Source organism: Asterias amurensis, chromosome 3, assembly GCF_032118995.1.
Source record: "Asterias amurensis chromosome 3, ASM3211899v1".
Taxonomy (NCBI): Eukaryota; Metazoa; Echinodermata; class Asteroidea; order Forcipulatida; family Asteriidae; genus Asterias; species Asterias amurensis.
Window position 1 is genome coordinate 13205803 of NC_092650.1, and position 26635 is coordinate 13232437.

At 39.3% G+C, this 26635-nt stretch overlaps 3 protein-coding genes across 4 annotated transcripts in view; 2 read left to right on the plus strand and 1 right to left on the minus strand.

The window, feature by feature from the left end:
* The window catches only part of LOC139934969 (uncharacterized), a 32216-nt gene extending 23890 nt beyond the window's left edge, over nt 1–8326 (minus strand). Inside the window, exons 1-7 of the mRNA XM_071929404.1 lie at nt 8062–8326; nt 5837–5880; nt 4512–4717; nt 3179–3288; nt 2469–2576; nt 1109–1193; nt 46–159 (exon numbers count right to left, since the gene is read on the minus strand). Of these exons, the coding sequence (XP_071785505.1) occupies nt 46–159; nt 1109–1193; nt 2469–2576; nt 3179–3288; nt 4512–4717; nt 5837–5880; nt 8062–8252 (858 nt within the window). The 5' untranslated portion in view covers nt 8253–8326. The remainder of the gene's footprint in view (nt 1–45; nt 160–1108; nt 1194–2468; nt 2577–3178; nt 3289–4511; nt 4718–5836; nt 5881–8061) is intronic.
* Nucleotides 8327–8496: 170 nt separating this feature from the next.
* On the plus strand, nt 8497–20346 carry LOC139934988 (programmed cell death protein 6-like). The gene is made up of 5 exons (XM_071929427.1): nt 8497–8639; nt 9249–9310; nt 11229–11432; nt 12945–13054; nt 14948–20346. The coding sequence occupies exons 1-5, from the start codon at nt 8587–8589 to the stop codon at nt 15047–15049; spliced, it is 531 nt and encodes a 176-aa protein (XP_071785528.1). The 5' UTR covers nt 8497–8586; the 3' UTR covers nt 15050–20346.
* A 2145-nt stretch (nt 20347–22491) lies between these two features.
* LOC139934751 (uncharacterized) overlaps nt 22492–26635 on the plus strand; it is a 28114-nt gene continuing 23970 nt past the window's right edge. For both annotated transcript variants that reach the window (XM_071929147.1, XM_071929148.1), the window contains exons 1-2: nt 22492–24474; nt 25913–26014. In XM_071929147.1, the coding sequence (XP_071785248.1) occupies nt 22644–24474; nt 25913–26014 (1933 nt within the window). In that variant the 5' untranslated portion in view covers nt 22492–22643. The remainder of the gene's footprint in view (nt 24475–25912; nt 26015–26635) is intronic.

A 26635-nucleotide genomic window follows, 5' to 3' on the forward strand; every position in this document is an offset into this window, starting at 1 on the left:
ATAAGAAATCTTTGGGACACAAATAATGAAATTGATGCTCAATACCTCCTGTGTAATAGTACGTTCTCCAAAGTCACCAGGTAAATGATGCCATCTGATGGAGCCATCGTGACCACTCAGTGCAAATGTAGAGAAATGATTCACCACAGGCTCAGCTTTCTAAAGATAAAACATTTAGTTTAAAACCATGAAAGAAAATCTACCATACAAAAATCTGCTATGATTTTGTGTGCATTTACTTATGAATCAAACCCACACCATCTAACAGGAATGATTTTGTTTTTTGCCTTGATTTACAAACTTGCTGATAAAGATACATAGCTTTGTATTTTGTTTATGCATTGAACATATATGAATGTGTACTGCTGGAAAGTGCCATTAAAGAAAGAGGCTATAGATTAAAACGTCATCCTTTGCATTTGACAACTTACACCTGTTAGTTATCTTCATGCATTTTCTTATAAAAACCGCACCATCTAATAATGGATGGTTTTGTTTTTTTTGCCTTGATAAAATTCACAAGTTTGGTAGAAAAGATATTCGCATTGGACATATGAATGTGAACTACGGGAAAGCTCTAAAGATAGAGGCTAGAATAAAACATCATTTTCATCTGACAACTCACACCTGGTATCTTCATGTAATTCCTTTACCAAACAGTGGACTTAAATGGATCATGCACAAACCAGTTGGGCTACTGACTGCTCTGGGCAGATTAACTGCCATTCCAATAAGTTTAATTAAATGTAGTAATAATAATAATAACAAACCATTAAAAAGACAAATGCTCACAGGCGCTTTACATACAAGCGAAATTAACCGATAAAGTTTTTAAATGCAAGAATTAAAAATACACCCAATGTAAACACACTTGTAAACACACACAAGTGTGTAAACACCCTCCTTTGTTCAACTCTTTGTGATAGCAGCCGTGAACCTCAATGTATTCCTTTGTGATAGCAACCGTGGACCCATTGTCCCTTTTGTCATACATGTAGGTCCCCGGTTTGAATTTGGATACAAACCCACCCAATGGTGAAATATAGTTTCTGATGGAGCTTTCCCATGACAGCACACAAGATGGATGAATGTAAATAAGAATTCTTACTTTCTGTCCTTCTTCATCTTGGTCCTCCTCCTCATCCTCTTCTTCTCTATGAACGTGGCGATGATCTGGTTTCTTGTGATCATGCCTGGACACAAAACAATCATTTTGAGTCAATTTCTTGAGAATGGAGATAACAAAATCATCTTGGCTCGATTTCACAAAGAGTTCGGATTAGTCTGAAGTGTGTATCGATCTTAATAGCTCAGCAAAGTGCGATATCACAATACAAATCACTATGGTAACACTGCCAACTGATCTTTAGATGAATCTAATGGTGCTTTGTGAAATCCAGCCGCGTTCACACAGAAAAATTGTGAGTTGAAGTGACGATAAACTTAACAGGAGCCAACGTCATAGAACTAAAAAAAAAAACGCAGGAAGCTGTACACTGGTCCCCTGTAATTATCTTCTTCTTCTTCTTCCGTGAAAGTACAGTCCACCATCTGGTGGTGGTCGCATATGCATTGAAGCACAACTACCAGACTAATAAAGCACACTGGAGTATTATATGCGTACTATGGTATTATTGCAAGCAAAGTCAAAGGTACATCCAGCAGGTACCTGCCAGGTTCTTTAGGCCTGATCTTAATCAAAAGCTTTGAAATTTGACCGCAAATATTATATTTGGGGGGGGGGGGCACTTTTTTTTTCTTCTTTTTGTTATTATTCAAGTCGCCTGACACACCAGGCCTGAAGGCCACTTTAAGGTGTGGGCTACAATTATTTTTGCCATTGCCACCTACTCCTAGGGCTGAAACAGGGTTACCCCTTTTACAGTCCATATGAATGTAATAATAATAATAATAATAAACATTTATATAGCGCCAAATCCATTAAAAATGCTCCCAGGCGCTTTACAACAACAACAAATTTTAACCCCAAAAATCCATAAAGTATGATCATAAAACAATAAAGATACATGTACAGTACAAGTAAAAAGATGAATATAATCAATCAAACACATTGAGTAAAAGCCACCGAAATTGTTTGATCCAGTAAAAAACACAAACAATAATTATGATAATAACAATTATAAAAACCGCAACAATGATATGAAGCAGCAGGGCTTGGGTATCACCAATTCGCAGCCTGGCCGGTAGAGCCGAAAGCACCACCTCCCCGCACTAATATTTTTCTACTCACTCGCTAAGTGAATTCCTGTGTGCTTTTTATGCCGCCTCTTTTTTAATGCCAAAACCCAATGTTGATCTGTCTGTATAATTTTATAGTTTTAACTGTAAATTTTGTAAACTCAATGTAATTTTGGCTATGGCAACTAATTTGAATGTTTTTAATAAACTATGAATCTTATTACTGTAGCTAACAACCACAGCAATCAATTCAGGCTAGCCATACTCACTGAGGTTTAGCTTCCTTGTGATATCTGTCTCCTAGGCTAGCTCCTATAATCACCAATCCACCATCATCAGCTTTAACAATATGACTAGTCACCTGTACTGATATCTCTCTGTGGAATCAAAGTTAATACCTTATTGAACTCATCATAATGCATATGCAGGTACAGGAGAACCAGCTGCATAGTTAGGTGTGACTATAGAGCTAGCTTTATATATTGACTCGAGCATCCTTGTTTGTGTACACATGTAAAGCTTGACATTTTGTACAGCTGTTGTTGCAAAATGTTATTATGTTAATAATTAAAAACACTCCTTTGTCAGTTTCATATGAGAAACACACCTGCGCCCAGGAGGCATTACACAACTTGTGGTGTATAATAGGGAATTAGGCTTTTAGGTATTGGTCTCAAATTTCCGGTTTCATCGAGTGTGAATTCACAGGCTACAAATCTTGTTCTATTTATTTAATACAACTGACCCAAATCACCCGATGACATCATCATAATCTTGGTTGCGCCATTTTGGGAGTCGATGTCCCTAGTGTGTATTATAAAGTGCAGTGCACATTATTAAGTGATGCAGTGTTTACGGACTTACCAGTTTAACCTGGCTTTTAACTCCCAAAATGGCGAGTGTGGCAGACGCTGGTGTCAAGATTCATTACTAAAATACTAAAATATAATTAAGTAGTTCAGCAAGTGGTTGTTCTTACCTGATAAAATATCTCTCAATAGATACAGTCATTAGCTTGGTTTCCCACAGTAGATTGAGATTATGATCAAAACACAGGACAGTCCAATCAGCAGTAACAACAACTATCACCTGTTATAAAATAAATCAAATAATGAACCAACAAAGAAAATATTTACTTGAGTGGAATTGTGTCAATATCAGTTAAACGTAACGACTTAGCTTTGGCCAAGAATCATGACTCTCCTTACATGTTTCGATTCAGGAGACTTTTGGCCACCAGGTGACAACAGACTTACCAAAAAAACATTGTTTTCAGAAGTTTCTGCAAGCTCAGAACTACGTAAAGCATGGAAAATTGCCTGGGGTCAATTTCACAAAGAGTTAGGACTCGTCTTATCTCGATTAGGATTAATCTTAAGGTCTGCATGCTACAGTGCAGGATTGGGACTTGTCCCAAGTCCTAATGTTAATCCTAAGTTAGGAAGAGTTTGGTGAAATCGACGGCAGGTACCATATCTGCAGCCGTCAGAAAGTCCCATTTTATCAACTGAAACATCAGGGCCCAATTTCATAGAACTGATTGACCAACAAAAAATGGCTAAGCACAACAAAATTATGCTCAGCTGATTATGGTTATAAGTCAAAATACCATGTAACATGTACCACCTGGGATCGGTATCCTGCTCATTCTCGCTAAGCAGAAATTATAAGAGACGTTAAATTTGCATCAGGGATAAAGAATATTAATATCGGTGTCTATGGGTAAAAAAAAAACCTAAAAATAGTATTCTTTATCCCGATGCAGTACCCGCTGGTAAAAACATAGGATTCAAACTGCCTCTAGCTACCGGGCAATCTCTGTGGTCTAGTTGGTATGACACTGCTCTAGAATTGCAAAGGTTGTAGGTTCGAATCCCACCCGAGTAAAAATGCCTGGGTTTTTTTCCACAGGACTCGGGAGAGTATACAGTGCTACACACATCGGTGTATATGGGTAAAAAAAAAAAAAAAAATATATTAATATTGGTTTTACCCATTCATTGATGTGTTAGCACTGTATACTCAGTACTTTCCCGAGTCCTGTGAAAGATATCACAGGATGTTACTCGAGTGGAATTCGAACCCACGACCCTTGCGATAACAAAGAAATAAGAATTGTAAGGGTCGTGGGTTTGAATCTCACCCGAGTAACATGCCTGTGGTATTTATTCACAGAACTCGGGTAAGCAGAAATTGTTAAGCAATATTTTCTGCTAAAGTGTAGCCTTCACCTTGAAGTGGCTGTCCGGCAATCTTAGGCAACCTCTCATACAAAAAATAAAAAATAAATACAGCTTAACCTCAGTACTAACCTGTTTCCGGACTTGCAGCATAGACTGGTACGGCTCCAAATAGCCCGTTGCTAATGCTTTCGGTTGTCTGTCACTAAGGGAAGCATTCCCTGTAACCAAGGTTACCTCATTTTGAAGTTGCATAAAAGGGAGCACCTTAGATTGCTGAGAATGCTTGGGAATCTTAAGAAGCTGCAGGTTGGGTTCCTTTGTCACAATAAGAAGTTCTGAAATAAAATAATAATATTAATAATAATAATAATATCAAATTTTTATAGCACACGTACCTACCAAATAAGGTATTCAAGGGGCTGAGTATATTACAAACTTTCAGAAAGATAGGTTATTGCAGTGATAAATTCTGAGACCCAATCATTTAGCACCTCATAAGGGTTTACAAGGTGCTATGGCGCATACAACAGTCACAGCCAGGAACACTGGGACGAGCCCCTTATTTTTTCGATAAGTGCACATGGGTTCTTTAATGCATTAAACAACACATCGGACCAACGACTTTACAAAAATGTACATCCCACCTGAAGGACGAAGCAATGGTTAACTGCCTGGATTCAAACCCACACTCTGCTAATCAGAAACACTGCTACCCTTTTGATCAGTGTGATGTAATTCCACGTAAGCCACACCCACCTGACACAAACTGGCTCTAATAACAACCACAGGTGCATATAAAAATGTATCAAGCTGGTGTTTATGTACTAAAATCCGAAGATTTGGACTTTGCAATATGGCTTTAACAACTACATGTATACAAGTGATATGATTTTTTTTCATTTTGGTATACTTACACACAAATGTAGGCCTATGCCATATTTTGCGCTTAAAGGCAGTGGACACTGTTGGTAATTGCTAAAAGAAATTATTAGCATAAAACCTTTCTTGGTGACGAGTAATGGGGAGAGGTTGATTATATAAAACATTTTGAGAAACGGCTCCCTCTGAAGTGCCATAGTTTTTGAGAAAGAAGAAATTTTCCACGAATTTGATTTTGAGACCTCAGATTTAGAACTTGAGGTCTCGAAATCAACCATCTAAACGCACACAACTTCGTGTGACAAGGGTAATTTTTCTTTCATTATTATCTCGCAACTTCGATGACCGATTGAGCTCAAATTTTCACAGGTTTGTTATTTTATGCATGTTGAGATATACACCAACTGTGAAGGCTAGTCTTTGACAATTACCAATAGTGTCCACTGCCTTTAAGTAGCAAAAATGTTGTCGTGCCTGCAGCCGATGTACACACATTTGACACAAATGTCTTAGCAACAGACAATAAGAAGGCCTGAACTTTAGATTCTTTTAAGCAGTCAAGTTTGGTTTCTTACCATTTAATTCATCGCTTTCAACATCAGTAACAAGAGCAGAGGGTCTGAAAGAGAATCACATGACAACAAATGGAGGTTATTCTCATAGACATAAACTGCAAAAACTGAAGCATTAACCAAACAACTTCCTCTCTTAAGAAGTACTGCCTCAAATGTGTGAGGATGAGATCCACTGCGTGTTGCGCACAGGTCCAAGTAAAATAGTAAGAACTGCCATCAAGTGGAAAAATGTGTTCAGATAGTGAGATTAAAACAAAAGGATGGTGTTGACGAACTACTTCAGTTGACGATACCTGAATACCTGTATACCTTTTTACCTGTAGATTCGGGCTCTGCATAATGAAGGCTAAATGAAGCCTTATAAAAAGCCCATCCATATTCACACAAAACTTACTGCAAAAGTACTGAATGCAATGGAAGTAGCAAAGTCAAATGTGAGAGCAAAAGTGAATGAACTTAATATTTCCATATGATCCTATGGTGAACATCCTGCAAAACTATACATGTCAATGATCCCTCAGTGCGAGTTTGAAGGCATTGAGATATTTGTCTCACACTGGGTTTACCGCAAGACTGTTCCAGTCCTGAAAACATGGGAAGGGGTAGTCAGTGTACACTGAAGACTTAGTGTAAGGGGTGACGAAACAGGATTTGTGATCTCTAAGTTGATGTAGTTGGATGGGTGTGAGGTATTGGTTCCAGGCAATGTCGCTGTGACACTGTGTAGTGGGTGATGTACATCATGGTCAGGTGACTTTGAGTGCATCGGTCCTGTACTCTGAAAGGATGGCCAGTTTAGTTCTTGAAGTACATACAGCAGAGACACTTCTTGTCCTGTAATTACACCCCTGTTACACTCTGTAGGGTGCATTACAAAGAACCTGTTCTATCCCCTGGACCGGCTCCTACTAGGACAGCTTGCCAAGCATTGCAGTCAGTAGCGGCGAGTACATGCACCTCCTAGTTCCTGAAAGGTTTACAGTCTACGTTAGATGTCGTTTGGCTATGTCAAAAGTCTTGGCCTGCCATTTGGGGTGTTTTATATACTGCGCTTTGTGTTAATTGGTGGTCGACATCTTGGGTCAAGACTAATCCATATCTGCCTTTTGCGTAGTGGTTGTGTTGACGGCCAGTTGACGGCTGTTGGCAACAAGTTGACAGCAAATAGTAGGACCAGCCAATTATCATACCAGTTGGGCGTGGGCTGTCTTGCAGTTCGCCATTGGTCTTAGAAAGGTGAAATAGTGCATTTTAAAGAAAAAAAGGTGTTTTTTTCAGCACGTCCTATAAACATAATGCTTCAATAATTTTGACTTATCTTTTAAGCTGTTTAATAATATAGGATTTGAGGCATTGCATGGTGGGGTATCAATGTATATTTGGTTTGCGGTAACACCATGTGTGTATCTACTTGCCAGGTAGAGTTGTTCTTAGGGAACTGTCTTGCTTTATTCTACTGCCGAGGAGTAGATAATCGGAGGTTCGGGAGACTTCTCAGTTCTGAAAAGAACTGTCCTGCTTTATAACTATTACCAGGGCAGTCTCCTGACGATGACTAGAGCAAGCTAGTCGAAACGTTGAGACCAATTCCGAACTGACTCCGCGGCAGTACAGTTATTACGATCCTATAAGCTAAAGTAGTAGTCCAGTCAAATTTCTATACCATCCGCCCTGGTAATAGTTATAAATCAGGACAGTTCTTTTCAGAACTGAGAAGTCTCCCGAACCTCCGATTATCTACTCCTCGGCAGTAGAATATGGTAGAATAAAGCAAGACAGTTCCCTAAGAACAACTCTACCTGGCAAGTAGATACACACATGGTGTTACCGCAAACCAAATATATACTGTTTAATAATGTTATTAAGCTATTTTTGTAATTGTGTAATATATATTCAAGTTCGCAAACAGGCCTACATATATCTTTTTAATCTGTGCAGTATGAACGAAGTAATGATATATTTGTGTGTAAAATTATCCATTTTATGTTGTAACATGTGTAACCAACATACATAGCTTATTAATCAAAATACCACTTAATCACTTGCACTTGCATAATTCTTAATTGAAAAATTGAATTTTGAAATTGAAGGCTCATCTTAATTCTAATGTTGTTTTTTAAATAAAACTATACATTATTTTCTTTCCGCTTGTATATCCAAACGAGGCAATCACACAATTTGTGAGTTTAAAAATGCTCAATTTGTATATAAAAAAATTCACTCACATAAGTTCCCATTGTTGTGCGTAATGACCATTCACATACAACGACTGGTCACTGTCAACTCGCCATGCTGGTTCAATGCTGTAGCTGTGGCGGACACGAAGTAAATACGTAGCCACACAACACAGGCAAAATAACGAGACTTCTCTAACACCTACAGTTATTGACTTCAAGCGAAGAGATAACTCATCCATTTGTACTCTTTACTCAATTTTGACACTATACATGTATTTGTTTTTCTGACCTACTCACAAATGGAAAACTACCGTCTTTTCTTTTTCAACCAGTTCACTGTTTACCTATTACGTCTGGCACCTTCTTACACAGGTTCAAGATAAGAGGCTTGGTCCAGAAAAATGGGTGTCTGACTATTTAGTCTGATACCTCAATGTGTCTGCATTTTTAACTTAGATATGTGTAGTTTGAAGTTCAGGAACAAGGGCAGTTTAGTGTTGTGATTTCTTATTGATTCAACTCGGGGTTTAGAGAGCTCATTTTCTGCTTTCGAGTGTTTGTTTTTGTTTCGAAATGGCAGTTCCAGATCAACAGCAGCAACAGTTCCTTTGGAATGTATTCAGCAAGTGAGTTAGACATTAACTTAATTAAACACTCTGAAGTACCTGTCAGTGTATATTTAGTTACATTTTTGAAAGTTAAATTTGTTACTGTTAGCCTAATGGTTTATAAATATTAACTAAATTATAATAACTAAAAAAATGCAATGGTTTATTCAGGAGTAATATAACTATAGAATACAGGGCTAACCCTAACCCTAACCCTAACCCAAACCCTGTGAAGTGCCAGTTGAAGCGCTACCGAGAGGACTTGGTAAATCTAATGTGGCGGGCTGTATTTATAAATTAATTGTAAAAGTGTTGAAACATGGGCGTGACACGCGAGCTTGCAGTCTGTGCTTATAAGACAGTTTCTTCATTCCTATTGGTCGATAGCAACGGCCGGGACAGTTGTTCCATGGGAATCAAAGTGTGTTGAATCGGTTTTCAACTACATGCATGTAGTGGTTTAAACCCGCCGAGGCCTGGTTCTTTATAATTTACCTCGTCTCGGTAAAATTATCAAGAACCAGGCCTCGTTGGGATTAAACAACTAGCCTCTTCACCACATATTGATTCCCTTAATTTTGTATGGACCGAGTCTTCTGACTGTTTTAATTTTTGAACTCTTTGCAGGGTTGACAAAGACAGAAGTGGAGCCATTTCAGTGGATGAACTTCAACAAGCTCTATCAAATGGTAATTTGTGCTCACCACAGTTTAGTTTATAACTTGATTCTAGCAAACTGTTTGGGCTTACACTTTGTGGCAGTGTCATGGCCGAGCGGTTAAGTGCACCGGATTCAAGCACTGGTGTTTGATCAGCGGGGTGTGGATTCGGATCCCGGTCATGACACTTGCTACATAAAATTGGGGAGGTAGTGCTTTCTGCTCTACCGGCCAGGCTTCAAATTGATGATACCCAAGCCTACATTCGTATGGACTGTGAAAGGGATAACCCTGTTTCAGCCCTAGGAGTAGCTGGCAACGGCCTCTGGAAAAAATAATTGTAGCCCACACCTTGAAGTGGCCTTCAGGCCTTGTGTGTCAGGCGACTTGCATAAAAAAATATTTAAAAAACACGGTCTAGTATGTGTGAGCAGAGAGAATCAGATACATTGGAAAATTGCAGTAGTTTGATGAAAAAAATGTGCTTAAAAATTACTTATTTATTAAGGATATTATAAAAATGTGAAGAATCTAGTGCCTGCCTAGCACTGACATTATGTTGTTTTCCAACTGGTACAATTTGTTAATTCTTTTGAATGCAACATCCCATGCATTGTTTACCCCGTGCAAACATGGGCAGTCCATAGCAGTTCGTCCAATTCTGTAAGGTACTGGCCATTGTTCAGCAGGGAGCATTCGGAGATGGGTTTGAAAGGGGAGCTGCTGAACCAAAGATTATCAAGAACTTGAATTTTATTGATCAAAGACAATGGTTTCCTGTCCCACTTTTAAGAATTGATGCTCTTTAATCACCTACTCCAACCTTACACCTGAATTCATTCAACCGTAACTTTATAGTGTTGTATTTCACATAAGTACTCTTGTCTTGTCCCCTTAATTCTGTCGAAGCATAGTTGTTAACATGAAAGCTCAAATGCATTTGCTACTACTATCTTCCTTGTTTTTTTCCTATACATTTGTTATAGTCCACATTCAGTGTTGTAGCCACGGTGGGCGGTGCTGGGCGTGCGTGCCCAGGACTCACATTTTTTGCCAAGCACTTTGAGGAAAATACAAGGTGCCACCCAGCACAGATTTCAACTATTGTCCACTTTGCATTGATCTTAGACACAGCTAATGATAAGGAGTATCAAATGTCACAGAGAAAGAACAGTCAAAAGATAATTCTACTCATGATTATTGAATGGCCCCATAACATAAACAGTTTGGAAACCTAGGCTCCACTTCAGCAATAATGGCCCCATAATTAAACACAAATAATTTTGTTGATCCCTTGCCCTTGGTAGACTTCCAACAAAATTTGATTTATTGCCCACCATTAAAGGAACACGTTGCCTTGGATCGGTCGAGTTGGTCTTTGAAAAGCGTTTGTAACCGTTTTTTATAAAATGCATATGGGTAGAAAGATGTTGTAAAAATAGAATACAATGATCCAAACAAACATGCCTCGAAATTGCGTGGTTTTCCTTTTACCTCGTCAACTAACACGTCGGCCATTTATGGGGGTCAAAATTTTGACTCACATAAATGGCCGACCATGTTAGTTCGCACAGTAAGGAAAACCACGCAATTTCGAGGCAAACTTGTGTGGATCATTGTATTCTACTTTTAAAACATCTTTCCAACCATATGCATTTTATAAAAAACGGTTACAAACGCTTTTGTTTTGACCAACTCGTCCGATTCAAGGCAACGTGTTCCTTTAAAACTGGTCTAGCTACAACACTGTCCACATATATTTTACTTTTGTGGTTTGACAAGGCCAGCATTAATAATCAAAATCCAACCCAATGTTTTCATGATGCCAATACTTAACTTGTGTGTGCCAATTCATAAAATCCCATAATTGTCTTTTTCCTCAGATCATCCAGAAACGCAAAGTTTTCACTTTTACTCAAACTGGAACCCTGTGTTCTTTATTGTACAGGAACATGGACACCCTTCAACCCAGAAACTGTTCGCTTGATGATCGGAATGTTCGATAGAGACCACAGTGGAAATATTAACTTCCAGGAGTTTGGTTCACTGTGGAAGTACATCACAGACTGGCAGACCACATTCAGGAGCTACGATCGAGATAACTCAGGATCCATTGATAAGAATGAGCTGCAAAATGCCATCGTCAGCTTTGGTAAATGCCTATCAAGCTTTATTGTATCTTGGCGTGTCATGGCCGAGCGGTTAAGAGCACCGGATTCAAGCTCTGGTGTTTGATCAGCAGGGTTTGGGTTCGAGTCCCGGTCGTGACACTTGCTATTGTTGGGGAGGTAGTGCTTTCCGCTCTTCCGTCCAGGCTTCGGACTGATGATACCCAAGCCTACATCCGTATGGGTTTTAAAAGGGGTAACCCTGTTTCAGCCCTAGGAGTAGGTGAAAAATTAATTGTAGCCCACACCCAGAAGTGGCCTTCAGGCCTTGTGTGTCTGGCGACTTGCATAAAAATGAAAAAATAAAAAATAAAAAGTGATATTTTTTTGGAGCATCTTTTGTAGGGGTACATGTTCTGTTCCCTACAGTCTGCAGGAAACATCGCTTTGATTTACAATTAAATTATTTTGCTAAGTTTTTCTTTTATCTTTCGCTCTTCTCCCTCGTCAAACCATAATACATCAATTAATTAGGCCACTGATTCTAGCCATAAGCAATAAGAAGATTAGAGATGTCACCTGAGTCCAATTTCATAAAGTTGTTTAAAGCAGAAAATACTGCTAGACAAATTTTCTTTGCTAAGCAAAAATTGAGTTGGGCACTAGCCACAACAATGCAAACTTAACGAAATTTTGGGTGGTAAACCTATTCCAGCTAAGCAATAATATTCTGTGCTAGCAAAGTTACGTGCTTACTGGCTTTATGAAGCTGGGCCCTGAAATCAAACTTAGTTGTTAACCCTGGAGCTGCTTGGTAGTTATGGCCTTATCAGTTTCATTCTGGTAATGCTTAATGCAGTACTCTGTCATCTCATCTCCCAAATATTAAAAGACTTCAGACCTGAAGCCCTTTATTATGCATCTAAAAGCACACACATTTGTGCAACAAGGGTGTTTTTTAATTTTGGTTTTCACCCGTACACCGATGTGTGTTAGCACTGTATACTCAGTACTCAGTAAGGGTGTTTTTTCCTTCCATTATTCTCTTGCAACTTCGATGACCAATTGAGTCAAAATTTTCACAGACGTGTCATTTGATGCATGGAATACACAAAGTGAGAAGACTGGTCCTTGACAATAACCAAAGGTGTCCAGTGCCTTTAAGCACTGTAGTTTGGGTACTTTCCCAATAGTGAAAAAACTCCACAGGCATATTGATTTTTTATGTGGATTTTTGATTCACACATCAATGTAATAGTAAAACACAAATAATATCTGCATGCCCTAATTTTTGTTGCTGTTTTTATGTAATCCAATTCGTGGAAAATAACTTCTTTCTCGAAAACTGCGTTACCTCAGATGGACGGTTTTTATACCATCAACCTATCCCCATTACTGGTTACCTAGTAATGTTTTATGCTAATAATTATTTTGAGTAATTACATAGTGTCCACTGCCTTTAAACACTAACATGACTAACAAGGCATTGTTTACCATTGATGAGAGGATGTGTGACATGTATGTAATGGCTTTATTTCTTATTTTTATACTTTCAGGGTTTCGTCTCTCAGATCGCTTCTTCACTTTGCTCATAAGAAAGTTTGATCGACAAGGCAAAGGCTCTATTGCTTTTGATGACTTTATCCAATGCTGTATTACCCTCCAGGTCAGTGCATCTGTTTTGTATTGGAATTTTTATTTCTTTCTCCTTAATTTCATTAATCTTCACTTCCTTGGTGTTCAGGCAAGTATAAATAATTAACCTAAAGCCCCTTTCACACGAGAGCAATTTAGCAAGGGTCCCTTGCTAAATTGTAGCATGGTTCTAAGATTTTACAAAATGCACCTCGTGTGAAAGGACAAACAAATTTGGAGTGTCCAGGGTCCCTTGTCAAATGTTGTCCAACATTGCTACATTTGTCCGGGGTCTGGACCTACAACAAAATCTTACACTGGCGGAAGTTTTGACCCAGGACGTGGGCTACATCATCGTGTGAAAGGAACCCTTGTTTATTGAACGACGTCCTAGGTGAAAATGCCCATACAGCGCATGCTATTGTGGGTGCCATCTTGTCCAATCAAGGTGATCAGGATTACCAATTCGTCATATCACTCTCATGTCGCGCAAGGGTTGTTAGTTTTTTAACTTCAGTGGGAAAGCTCACAAAATCAGTCCCACACAGTGATAACAAAATAATAAACAATCCATGCTCGTAAATTTGGTAGCAAAGGACCCTGGCTACATTTTGGCCGTGTGAAAATGGCTTTTTAAGTAAACTTATCCACTGTAGCTCATAAGCCTGAGTAGTACCCGCTGCCCATCCAGAACCCTTGCACATTTCCCCCTCCCTCCCTGAGAAGAAAATAATGCACAAATGAATGGTATGGTACAACTTGCAGCCCAAATTATGTCTTTACCCCCTGCTTGCCACTATGACGAGCGCCTCCAATTGATCAGAAAGTTTCACCAAAGGTCACTCGTTGCTTATACAGTCATGCAAAATATGTGTGTTTAGCACCCCCACAAGTGTTACTTTGACCCCTGTCATGGTGGACAAAAAGTTGCTTTAGGAGGTGTGTTCCGCGTTGTTCAAAGGGTCAATTGGGAGCCTTTGTGTCACAAGGTAGTAGCAGCATGGAGGAAGGAAGAGAAGGAGTTCGAACGAAGGGACTTTAAAAGTTGAACTCGTGGTACCGCGGTCGTTTAACGACACCTTGTAATCAACCACATACCTTACACAAACAAAACCTGCCGTGTGTGAGTTTGCGCGTGCGCACTTGGTTCTTCACCAAACTATGGCGTTGTATGTCGTAATAAAGGAAAAACTACTTTGTTTGAGACGCGATAGCATTTTTGGACTCTACCGGACACCTAAACGATGAACACAATTGAATACCAACCACCCTCGTGTGCTTATACCCAAATTTTGATCCACCGCTAGTGACCAGAAAGTTGCAAAAAATGTAAAAATATGCTATGATATTTCCCAGTAAACACCACATGGTCAATGAAAATGTGTGTATTCACAATTCTTGTCTCCAATGATTCAACTTTACACGAAGGCAACGGTGCAGAGCGGCGGTACCACAGGTTCTGTACAAAGAGATCTAATCCCACTCGTTAATCGGCCGTCCAGCTGGAGGTCTCCTATCTTTTTCCACTGGTCAGACAGGGGCATTGTCAGGGTATTCATTTGTTACTCTGCGGTTTTGCGGGTCGTTCAAGCTCCTTCTCTTCCTTCCTCCATGGTAGCAGATACACCAGGACCCAACTTCATGGCCCTGTTACTGCGGAATGGCACGCTTACACCTCACTATGCACATATTTTTACAGGGTGCTGTAAGTACATAATTCTGTAGTCACATGGAATTGGGCCCAATTGTTTTGCATATTTCTGAGCACATTTCTATTGGAACATATATTTACCTGGTAAGTCTGTTGCAACCTTACAAGCTCAGAAGTCTCTTTTAAAACTGTTCGCATAAACCTAAATCTTTGATTGTGAAAAGTTTTTATTTCAGTATGACTAAATTGTTTTTTGTTTTTGTTTTTTTACAGACCTTGACAAACTCCTTCAAAGCCTTTGACACAAACCGCAATGGTTGGATTGAGATTGGATACGAGCAATTCCTGACTCTGGTATTTTCTATGAAATCATAAGGAACACTGAACATTGTGCAGCTTTTTTTTATGCTTTTACTATATGTTCATAAGTTTTGTATATAATATTAAGTCCTTGTCTTCTACGTACCTAAATTTTAGGGGGGCTTATTTTTCTGTTTGCTTAAAGGCAGTGGACACTATTGGTAATTACTCATAATAATTATCATCATAAAAACGTTCTTGATTACAAGTAATGAGGAGAGGTTGACAGTATAAAAAATTGTGAGAAACAGCTCCCTCTGAAGTGACGTAGTTTTCGAGAAAGAAGTAATTTTCAACGAATTTGATTTTGAGACCTCAAGTTTAGAATTTGAGGTCCTCGAGTTTAGAATTTGAGGTCTCGAAATCAAGCATCTGAAAGCACACAACTTCGTGTGACAAGGGTGCTTTTTTCTTACATTATTATCTCGCAACTTCGACAATCGATTGAGCTCAAATTTTCACAGGTTGGTTATTTTATGTATATTGTTGAGATACACCAAGTGAGAAGACTGGTCTTTGGTAATTACCAATAGTGTTACTGTCTTTAAGTCATTGTCTTCTAGGTACCTAAGTTTTAGGGGGGCTTATTTTTCTGTTTGCTTAACCTACCTGATTTTTACATGTGCACGCTTCTTCTTTTCTCCCAGTGTTCTCTCTTCTCGTTACATTTCACTCTCTGACTTTTAAACTGCTTCCATATCACTTGTAATGGCAGACTTTTGAAGACTTTTGATAGGTGGCAGCAGACTTACCAGGTAAATTTCCATTGATTACGTAGATCTGGGCATGCGCACTTAACTGAGAACAATGGATTTACCTGGTAAAGTATTTGGCCACCTAGCGTCTTAAAAGTCCACCATTCTTGTAGAACATAGCATATAAAATCTACTATAGATTCAACTGATGTCAACTCCACTAAAGTGGCTTCTTACTTTATGAGTCTTTTTCTATATGTTACATTTTGCAACCACCATCCCTCTTAAAATCTGATTCATACTTCCTGCGAAAGCGAATGGGAAGGGAAATTGGGTGACACAGCATTCGGTACGCGCTCCATTTCCCTTTATGACGCAGATAAATTCGCTTCGCCTGTTGCATTCGCAGGAAGTATGAACTGGGCTTTATTCTCTTTTAAAATCTCAGTGATGAGTCAGTTTGGGTTTGAGTCAATGATTCAATTGACTCTCATAGAGTCATTTATGCTCACATAGTCATTGGCTCTCTCAGAGTCAATGACTCTATGATGATACATGTAGATATAGTGACTGAGTAAGTGACTGTGTTAGTTATGATGACTCTGTTAGTGTTGGTGACTCTGTTAGAGTCATTGACTCACTTATAGAGTCATCAATGAATTTTGTAAATTTGACTTTATGATTAGTAGCTAAATCCCCTGATGATTGAGTCATTGACTCTCTTAGAGTCATTTTCTCTTTCAGACGCAATGACTCTCTGATAGACTCGAGATATTGACCGAGTCAGCAACTCTATGAGGGTCAGTTACTGTGTTAGAGTTCTTGACTCTCTTATACCCCGGAACAAGTCACCAAAGTGACAGCTGTCACCGACCAATTGGTTTTTAATCTGCCAACCCTAGAAACAAAAACCACTGGACCTGCTATTTCACCCTGTAATGGGGCATCTGTCCACACGTCTAAGTTAAATTGCACACATAGCCAGGGGGTTGTGGGAAAACAGCTGGTTAGTCCATCAGCGCTTGTCTTGGGGATTGCTGTTCCTACAATTAGATTTTAATGGTTAAAAAGGTGTTTTAAATACTTTCTTCCAAAATTAAATAAAAACTATCAACATCTCCTCCTCGGGATACTTAAAGCATCCATAGAAAGTTAGAAAAAGCATAGAAGAGAAAAAAAACTAATTTTTCCACATTCTGAACTCAATTATGATATGCAAGAATCTCATAGAGACTGCAATCACCAAGCAACGAGTCCATGTGCGCAAACTGTAGGGACGCTCTGGTGTCATTGATGACTCTGATTAGTAATTAAATCTCTTAATGATAGATTCATTGATTCTCTAATGAAGTGAATGACTCTCTGATTGTCACTCCCTGCGTAATTGACTCTCTTGACATTCATAAATTCAATCTGTGTGTGAAAAAGTGTTGCCTTACAGTGTTAAGCCCGGAACATACTTCCTGCGAATGCGAATGCGATACAAATGTTGACGTCACAAATTCACAACGAAGTTCGCACTGAGTTGAGCTGTGCTCAACTCTCTTGCAAATATTGCAGCAAAAAAAGGGGTTGTGACGTCAAATTCACATCAAATTCGCATCGCATTCGCATTTGCAGGAAGTATGAACCGGGCTTTACCAGGGCCCAATTTCATGGCTCTGCTTACCGTAAGCACAGAATCGACGCTTACGGAAGCAGGGAATTCTGTGCTTACGGCAATCGTATTTCACGGGTTAGCCGCGAATTTGGGCTTCTGCGCGTGCGTACTTCACGTTTCTAGGCATTCTATGCTTACAAGGCTAGCGCAGAAATTCGGCGCTTGCACGTAAGCGGGGAATCGCGATCGTAAGCGCAGAATTTTGCGGTAAGCAGAGCCATGAAATTGGGCCCAGGTATTACACTCAGTATTTTGCCTCATTCCATTTGAACAATTGTATAATGTTGTCTGTCTCCATTCTAGCCTTCATCTGACACATCTCAAATAATAAACTTCTCTTAGTCCTTTCTCATACTGAGACTGAAATACTTGTGACCACTGAGTGTTGGTTACAAGTTGGCACAAACTAGTATTCAACAGAGTAAAATCATGAAGACCTTGTTGAGAATTGGCTCTAAGGGTGCTGTATGTGTTGTGGGGATTTTTTTTATTGTACCTTTTCATGTAATTGAACAAAAATACCATTATTAAGTACTGTTAATATTTATAATTAATAATATTACTCACCTTAACTGAGCTTGCAAATTAATAATGTTGCTTCCTTTATCAGCTACAGTCGACTAATACATAAATTATCATTGCCAATTAAGACTTCTTACTAGATATGTATTCAATCAGGTATGAAACTCTTTTTGAACTATGTTGTTTGAAATATTGTACTGTGTTGAATAGAACAAATCAACAGAGAATTTAAAGGAACACGTTGCCTTGGATCGGTCGAGTTGGTCTTTGAAAAGTGTATGTAATCGTTTGTTATAGAATGCATATGATTAGAAAGGTATTTTAAAAGTAGAATAAAATGATACACACAAGTACCACTCGAAATTGCGTGGTTTTCCTTTTACTTTGTCAACAAACACGGTCTGCCATTTATGGGAGTCAAATTTTTGACTCCCACAAAAATGGCCGTCCGTGTTAGCTCGCAAAGTAAAAAGGAAAACCACGCAATTTCGAGGCAAATGTGTGTGGATCAATGTATTCTACTTTTTATACATCTATCTGACCATATGCATTGTATAACAAACGGTTACAAACGCTTTCCAAAAACCAACTTGACCAATCCAAGGCAACGTGTTCCTTCAACAACTGTTCACAAAGATATCAACAAAATCTGATGAAGATCACCGGCGGCCTAACCAGGGGGAAAAAAAGGGTTTGGAACTGAGGGTTTGGTAGTACTTATACTTTATAATTTCTCATAACTTCATTCCAGTCTCATTGTTTCAGAGAATGGATGACTGTACCCTAAAACTAACTGAAAATCAAGGAAATTGAAATGAATAGTTAAATTGAAATGGTTTCCCAAATGAAGCACTTCAGTGTTCAGTTGAATGGCCCTAAACTTTTGAAGAATGTTTGTCACCAGTGATTTCTGTGCACCAACTGTTGTTCATTCACAGACAATGTAATGGAACTGTTAATCATGACAACTTCAGTGTTTTAAAATGTTATATCACTTTCTTTACATAATGTATTATCTATTTACCGTTTCAAGTAAAACATGGGCCTTTATTTTTGTAAAATGTCAAATATTCTAACACAACTTTATCTTATCCCCCTCACTGGGGGTCGATGGAGAGCTTTGATTGGCTGAGAGTTGTGGGCTGGGCTTCGCTCGGCCCCAGCGGCCAGTCTATCCAGGACCGCTGGGATGGGCTAATCGCTTGAACAGATTCTTGTTCAGGAAGTACGTCATGCGTACAGTGCATAAAAATAACGGTGCAGTGTGAGTGCGATGCATGATGGGACTGCGCATTATTAAAACGATGAGCGTGCATGATGCGTTTGCCCATCCCAGCGCCTTTGGTTAAAGCAAGGAGCTGGGGACGAGCGAAGGGCTGGGCGTGTACACGTTTCTCAACCTCGTTTCTAGGAGTGATCGATCTCGCCGCGCCATTTTTTCCCAGCATGCCTTGCTCGATCATAACCCCCTGGAAGTGTAACTCCAAAATATCCAAATATGGGATATTACATTAGTCCTGTGGTTGATCCATTCTGTGTTGGGCGTTAGTCGCGCACACGCTGGATGCAATGTGTGTAATAAAAGTCATTAACTTGCCTTGGCATTCAGTGTTGCGTGACAAAAAATGTGAATACGTACATCTTTATACGCACGCGTTTCGGCGTATGGAGCTTTTTGAAGACACACAGCGTTTCATATTTTGTGCGCATATGATAGCCAATCAAAGACACGGATCGGAGTTTCCCTCCCAGGGGTTACAGACGTATGCAGAGCTAGTGGGTGATACGGCGCACTGCCCATGGTAGCAAAGTTGCATGTTTCCATTGTTTGGCCTCAGCGATGGCAGCTAATACAAGGGGTCTAGTGATTTGTAAGTGTGGGGATAGTGTTTTGGCTACAAAGCTGATGGAGTAATATCTTGTTTTCATTCGATTGTATAAAAGCTCAAGCCATTGTCCATTTCCATTTTTGTTCATGTTTGTTTATGTACGATAAAAATATCATGTTCTCATCATAAATTTAATAATTGGGGTCGTACCATATTCAGTAAATAAACAAATGTCTATTATTATATTTCTGAAACTCTGACTTCAAGTTATATTTTAATTGTTAGTGTCATGTAAATATACCTTTTAAAACTATGAATGTCCATTAACAACATGTCACTGGGGTGGATTTCACAAAGAGTTAGGACTAGTCTTATCTCGAGTTAGGACCAGTTACTCGTCCTAACTTAGGACTATCCATGCAATTTGTATATCTCCTAGGACAAGTCCTATCCTAACTCTTTGTGAAATCGACCCCGGATCATCTAACTCCCCTAATAGAAATTTAAACAGCATGCAATTTAATGCCAGGTAACAAATTCTGTGGGTTTTATATAAAAGATTATAGTCTTTTATTGCCCCCCCCCCCCCACCCCATGGATCGTTTTAAGTGCCGTTACAACGGGTATCAGCCCCTCTGTTCTTTGCCACTCAAAATTCTCCTCAAAATCGTGTCAACAAAACTTGTAAAGAACTGACACAACCAAAAATTTGTCACATATATTTTAAAGGCAGTGGACACTATTGGTAATTACTCAAAATAATTATTGGCATAAAACCTTTCTTGGTAAAGAGTAATGGGGAGAGGTTGATAGTATAAAACATTGTGAGAAACGGCTCCCGCCGAAGTGACGTAGTTTTCGAGAAAGAAGTAATTTTCAATGAATTTGATTTCGAGACCTCGAGTTTAGAATTTGAGGTCTCGAAATCAACCATTATAATAGCACACAACTTCGTGCGACAAGGGTGTTTGTTTACTTCATTCATATCTCACAGCTTCGACGACCATTTGAGCTCAAATTTTCACAGGTTTGTTCTTTTATGCATATGTTTAGATACAGCAAGTGAGAAGACTGGTCTTTGACAATTACCAATAGTGTCCACTGTCTTTAACTACTTCTGACAAACCTGCCATAAATTATGACATAACAGAAAACTAAACAAAATATTAAACTGTATCCTTGAAATTGATCTAATTCTGAGTGAAGGGAATTGGTAATTTAACAGAATAAAAAAAGACTGAAGCAATTTGGATTGTTATCACCAAGGCCCATCAATAAATACCCACCCACTACAATCCGGATTAAAATTCTTCCCCTGTAATAAAATAAACTGATAAGCTTCAGGGTGCGTGTCTGAAGAAAAACGTGTTCATCAAAAAATTAATAGGATTATGTTTGCATTGTTTACTGAGGGGGTTTGTTTGTTTGTCTGTGTTTTAAGAACTCTGATGAAATGGCTTAATTATAGACGAATTCGAACATGTTTCGATTCCTTTCGTCTACTTTTTTTTCTCAACACAATTTCTTTGGATTCGAGAATAATTATCAGTGGCATCATGGCGGGCAGGTCAGGCTATAGTTTATAGGCTTGTCCTAAAGGTCGGCGATAGATAACTAACTCTTCTTAACTTTATAACTAAGTTAGTGGGCGTGTTAATCGGTCAATCTTTAGCAAATAGTCAAGCCTACTGTAGTCCGCTTGCGATGGGATGGTCTGATCATCGTAGAGAATTAGACTAACCCCAAGTTGACTTATGGCGCAATCCATTTTTTTGCAAAATTGTAATTCACTCTGATAACTCGATATAGGCCTGGGCCCATTTTCAAGGATTTTCCGCTAAGCTAATTTCTTGGCTAAGATCGGACATACGAGTCGCTGTCATGATTACTGTAAATTCTGGCTGGTAACCTATTTTTGTTGGTAATTGTCAAAGACCAATCTTCTCACTTGTTGTATCTGCACAAAATAATAAACCTGTGAAAATTTGAACCCAATTGGCCGTCGCGAGTTGTGAGATAATAATAAAAGAAAAAACACCCTTGTCTCACAAGGTTGTGTGCTTTCAGATGCTTGATTTCGCGACCTCTTCTAAATCTGAGGTCTCGAAATCAAATTCGTGGAAAATTATTTCTTTCTCGAAAATTACTTTACTTCAGAGGGAGCTGTTTCTAATGTTTTATACTATCAACAGCTCCCCAATACTCGTTACCAAGTAAGGTTTTATGGTAATAATTATTTTGAGTAATAGTGTCAACTGCCTTTAAGCAACTTGTTGTGATAATATGATTCCAACATGCTAAAATTGAGCCCTTGCTGAGCTTGTGATTCTATGTAGTGTTTTCTGCAGTGATCTGTTTTTTGTTTTTTTGAGCAGTGGTTTGCACTTATTCATCGGGGTCTCAATGTGGATTCACCCAATGAATTACCAGTTTGCTCATAAAACAGAGAAAAATAAACAAGAAACTTGTCATTGGACGAGGGCATGCAGAGGCGTTTAATTTATTCGTGGTTCTACCCCCGATCAATAGTTCGTATGTTTCGGATTCGAAGCCTTTTATCTTCGGTTTGGAAAAGTTATTTTGAAATTTAATGTGAACTTCGAAAAGGGGGAGTGACTTCCATGTTACTGTTTTTTAGAGAAACACGTGGTGTCTCTTTACCTGTTATTGTTAATTATGCATTTTGTGTGTTGACGTAAATAGTATCACTCCGCGCATGACGGCCTCGCCATTGCATTATGCATGCATTCTGTGAGTTGTTGTTGCACACTTTTTGCTGCATTTGGGTCACGTTGGATCAGTTAACAGGTGTTGAATGTGGATCCAATTCCACACAAGAATGTTTACACCTTGACACCCTTTCCATTTGGACACGCTTCAATTCATTTCTCCAGTCACCAAATATGGAAGATTCTTCATGGCGATACAAGATTTACAATGAGATTTTAGAGGCCCAAGGACAGCAAGACAGTATCGGTCATTTGGAAGGGGAGAGTTGGTCCGGAGAGAGGGAAACGACGCTAAAACCAAAACCATATCACCCACAAAAACTTGGTGAAAATAATGGGAGTTCGTACTCGGGTTTTAATGACGACTCTGGTCCTTCTTCCGTAGCAGATTTGCCTCTAAATGATGGGAGGGATTACGTCGATTATGTTGGAGCTTCAGATTTGAACGTTGAGAGTGTAAATCGTGGATATATGGGAGAAAATTTACATGGGAATGACCCATATCTGTTGGATTGCCAAGGTAACCACCGCGACGCGGATCGGCCTCCATCGTACAGCGCAGCGTACCCTGTAAACGCCCCACCAAATCACGAACAAACACACGATTTTTACGCAGATGACGGGTACATCCTCAATTCACATGATCACCATCGCTCTGGGAATGATTTGAAAGCAAACCCTTGGAATAACAGAGAAGAACCTGGCAATTCTACCTCAAAAAACAGCTTCGCGCCATACGGAGACGGATCCAAATACGGCAGCGAGAGGTCAAACACCTTGGCCAATCCCCAAGCCGACCGCAGCCGATGGCACACGGGTTCAGAGGGTACAGCACGGATGCCTCTGCCATTAGTCACTGGTGGTAGTAGCAGTGGTAAGTCACACAGCTACGAAGACAGTCATCGAAACAGTAACAGTGATTCGTTGTCTTTCAAAGACACTCAACAATCATCAGGAACAACACTGGATAACCGCAAGTCATCTTCGACAGATAAATACAACGAATACGAGTATCAGCCCGGACGCGAGGCATACGGTACCGGCGAGGCGGATCGAAGAAGGGGAAACGGCACAGAATTGCCGGGGAATAATTGCAGGCATTCCTCGGCGGCAGTTGTGGGGGAGGGAATTCCTCGTGCTGAAGAAAGGAAGGACAACCATCAACACAGTGCACGTCAATCACAAAACAAACCAAGATCACATGAAGTCAGTTATGGTCCGGAGATACAACAGGATATTCGAGAGCAACATGCAGCATCAAGGCAGTTTGACAATTTGTCAGAATCTTTAAGATCATCTGACAGACAATCTGCATTTCAACCTCTGCAAGAGAATAAACCTTCTTCAACATCAAGAAGACACTCGGGTTCTGGTTCCAATCGTTCGTCCATAAGCAGCAGTTCAGCTGACACCAGCTCTGGTCATTCACAAGATCGAGACTGGACGAAGAAACAAAGTAACAGAAAAAGTAAATCCGAAGAGTACAGAAATCCCAGCTCCAGTAAGCTACAAAATCCAGACTTAAACCAAGATTGGTACAGACTTGTTGAGAAAGCTGAACGAGCCGCACCAGGGGAGAGTCCATCGAAATCTAGTTACAGATCATCGTCATCAGAAAAATCTCCATCAGTAGATTCGGGTTACTATTCTCAAGACAAGACCAATAAAGATAACAAAATGAATATGGCGGCCCCCCTTCCCCATCGTCAGAGCCAAGAAACAGCACACAGTACAAAATCTGGCCATAAAATTGGTGGGAACATCAAACAATCTGGATCTGCAGTGACAAAAGGTTATGCCTCAGCCCCCGTCTCAAACGCAACCAAAGCATCAAGAGTTACTCCCGAAGTTACGTCAGTGCCCTTGCCTAAGAAGAATCCCCTCCTTAGGTACGATGTGGTTCCACCTAAGGCACATGGCCCCTCGGAAGCGGAACGTAAATTGGAAGAGCTGACTCGTCAACTCGAGATAGAACTTTCAGAGAATCCAGATGGAGAGGAGTTTGGTGAGTGCAAATGGATCGGAACTTGAATTTGTCGCAATAATTATAACCCTCCATCCTCTTGACAGTCGCAGGATGGATGGCTAAGATTGATTGTTATGTAACCATTTCTACACCACGTTTTCCACACTTAAGTATCAATATCATATCATATTGTGATTGTTCGAAAAAGTTACGGTATGGCCCCACCACTTTTTCATTCGATATGAAATAATATAGTATCTAATTTACCTGAATGAGAAATCCCTTTTTGTAAAAATGGGTGAAAAAGTGGTGGTGCCATACGGAAAGTTATCCAATGGTTCTACTAGAATTATGATGAGGTTTGTTCTGCTATAATAAAGAACCATAACAGACAGTTACGATATAAGCGTAACCGCACCATTCTCTAGACAGGCAGGAGGATTCATGAGGGTTATACTGTTAATGGGCCTATCACAACATCTCTATCATTGTAGACCCAGTGACTGGGGCGCTAGATTCCTTTGATCGAAATTTTGACATTATCGGTCATGACCAATAATGTCAACCGATAATGTCAAAATTTCGAAAAAAGGAATCTTGCGCTCCATTCACTGGGTCTACTATCAATGAATTTTTATAATCTAATTAATTTATAAACATGTTATGTTGGAAGTTTCACTTGGCCTAAAATTTAAGTTGCGATAACGTAACTCTCCTCCCGACAGTGAAGCCGTAGGCCATCGGGAGGAGGGTAACGTTATCGCAACTAATAAAAGTTGGACTTGATAAGTTGACAAAATCTGAGATCTACCATGTAGGTCAGTTATTTGACCATACAATGAACTGGGATGACAGTTGCCTCTTAATAGCATTTTGATTTGCGTTAACAACTTCCCACAGGAAGTACTTTATTTACGAAGCCCAAGTAGTATTTGGGAGATGGGTGTATAGTTTGAAGTGGTTTGCTCCTTTAAAAAAAATGGGTGGGGTGGGGGTTTGTTCGTTTGAATTAAAATGCATGCCAATGAATTTATAATGTTAATTGCAAAAAATTGTTACAGTGACAAACATTCACATGTTTGTCTTTTGGGTTATGTTGTTGTTTTTCCTTGACGGATTAGTTCCGTCAAGGAAAAACAACAGCACAAGAGTTCCGTCAAGGAAAAACAACAGCAACAAAACAAACAAAAAACAGATAAAGGGTCAATTATGAATTTTTTTTTTTTTACACATTAGAACATTTATAGCAACAATGAACAAAGCAATGAGATGGTCTAACTTTCACGTTAAGATACTGTATAACCACAAACACTGGTTCACCTACTCAGATATCCTTTACTTACTATTCAACGAAAGTGCCAAAGTTCTGGCTGAAGCACAAGATCTAGCATGTTTGGACAAGATAAAGAAGAAGAACTTATTTCAATACAAGATTACCAGTCACGACTAATCTTGAATGTATCTATTTTTATTTCAGGTGGCTGTGTTAAGTGTGGTGAGAAGGTGACTGGTGCAGGGCAGGCCTGTCAAGCTATGGGAAACTTGTACCATACAAATTGCTTCACATGTTGTTCTTGTGGTAAGGATAAAAGAAAAAGCATACCTTGTTAAAACAAGACTGCACGATAGATGACATTGTCTGATTGGTTGTTTTAAAATGTTGAAATTACTTAATTTTTTTCAATTTTATTTCTGACAGTATTCTGCATGCTATGCCCCTAGTAGTTTTAACTTGTTGATAACTTGATCTGATCCTGTAAAACTGTGGCATTAATAGTTGTTCCCACAGAATAAGCTTCAGTTATATTTTTATCGTTGTAATAACAAAATGTGTATTATCATGGGGTTGATGTCAGTGATACACATCTGGTTTTCTTCAACAAAGGATTTCTGGAAGACTGTTTAGATGTTCTCTGACCCCATATATCATTGTGATGACATGCAAAGACTCCCATGATAAATTGTTATTGTGAAAGTCATAAGGTCCGGTCATACACATTTCTCTCAATATCTTGGAAAATCGCTGCACAATTGCTCATGGGGATTCATGTTCCTTCAACTTCTCCAGCTGTCATGAGTCTTTCTTATTACCTAAAGTCACTGGTCACAAAAGATTCAAACTGGAAGTCTGATGACCCGATCTGAAGATCCGGTTTAGTTGGGCCTATAAGGATTCGCTCAATGTAGATTGTATTGTAAT

Excerpts from the sequence above, each read along its gene's own strand:
- LOC139934988 (XM_071929427.1), top strand. The coding sequence starts at position 8,587 with ATGGCAGTTCCAGATCAACAGCAGCAACAGTTCCTTTGGAATGTATTC. Across the intron at positions 9,311-11,228 it reads TCAACAAGCTCTATCAAATG|GAACATGGACACCCTTCAAC; the intron begins GTAATTTGTGCT and ends TTTATTGTACAG. Across the intron at positions 11,433-12,944 it reads AAATGCCATCGTCAGCTTTG|GGTTTCGTCTCTCAGATCGC; the intron begins GTAAATGCCTAT and ends TTATACTTTCAG.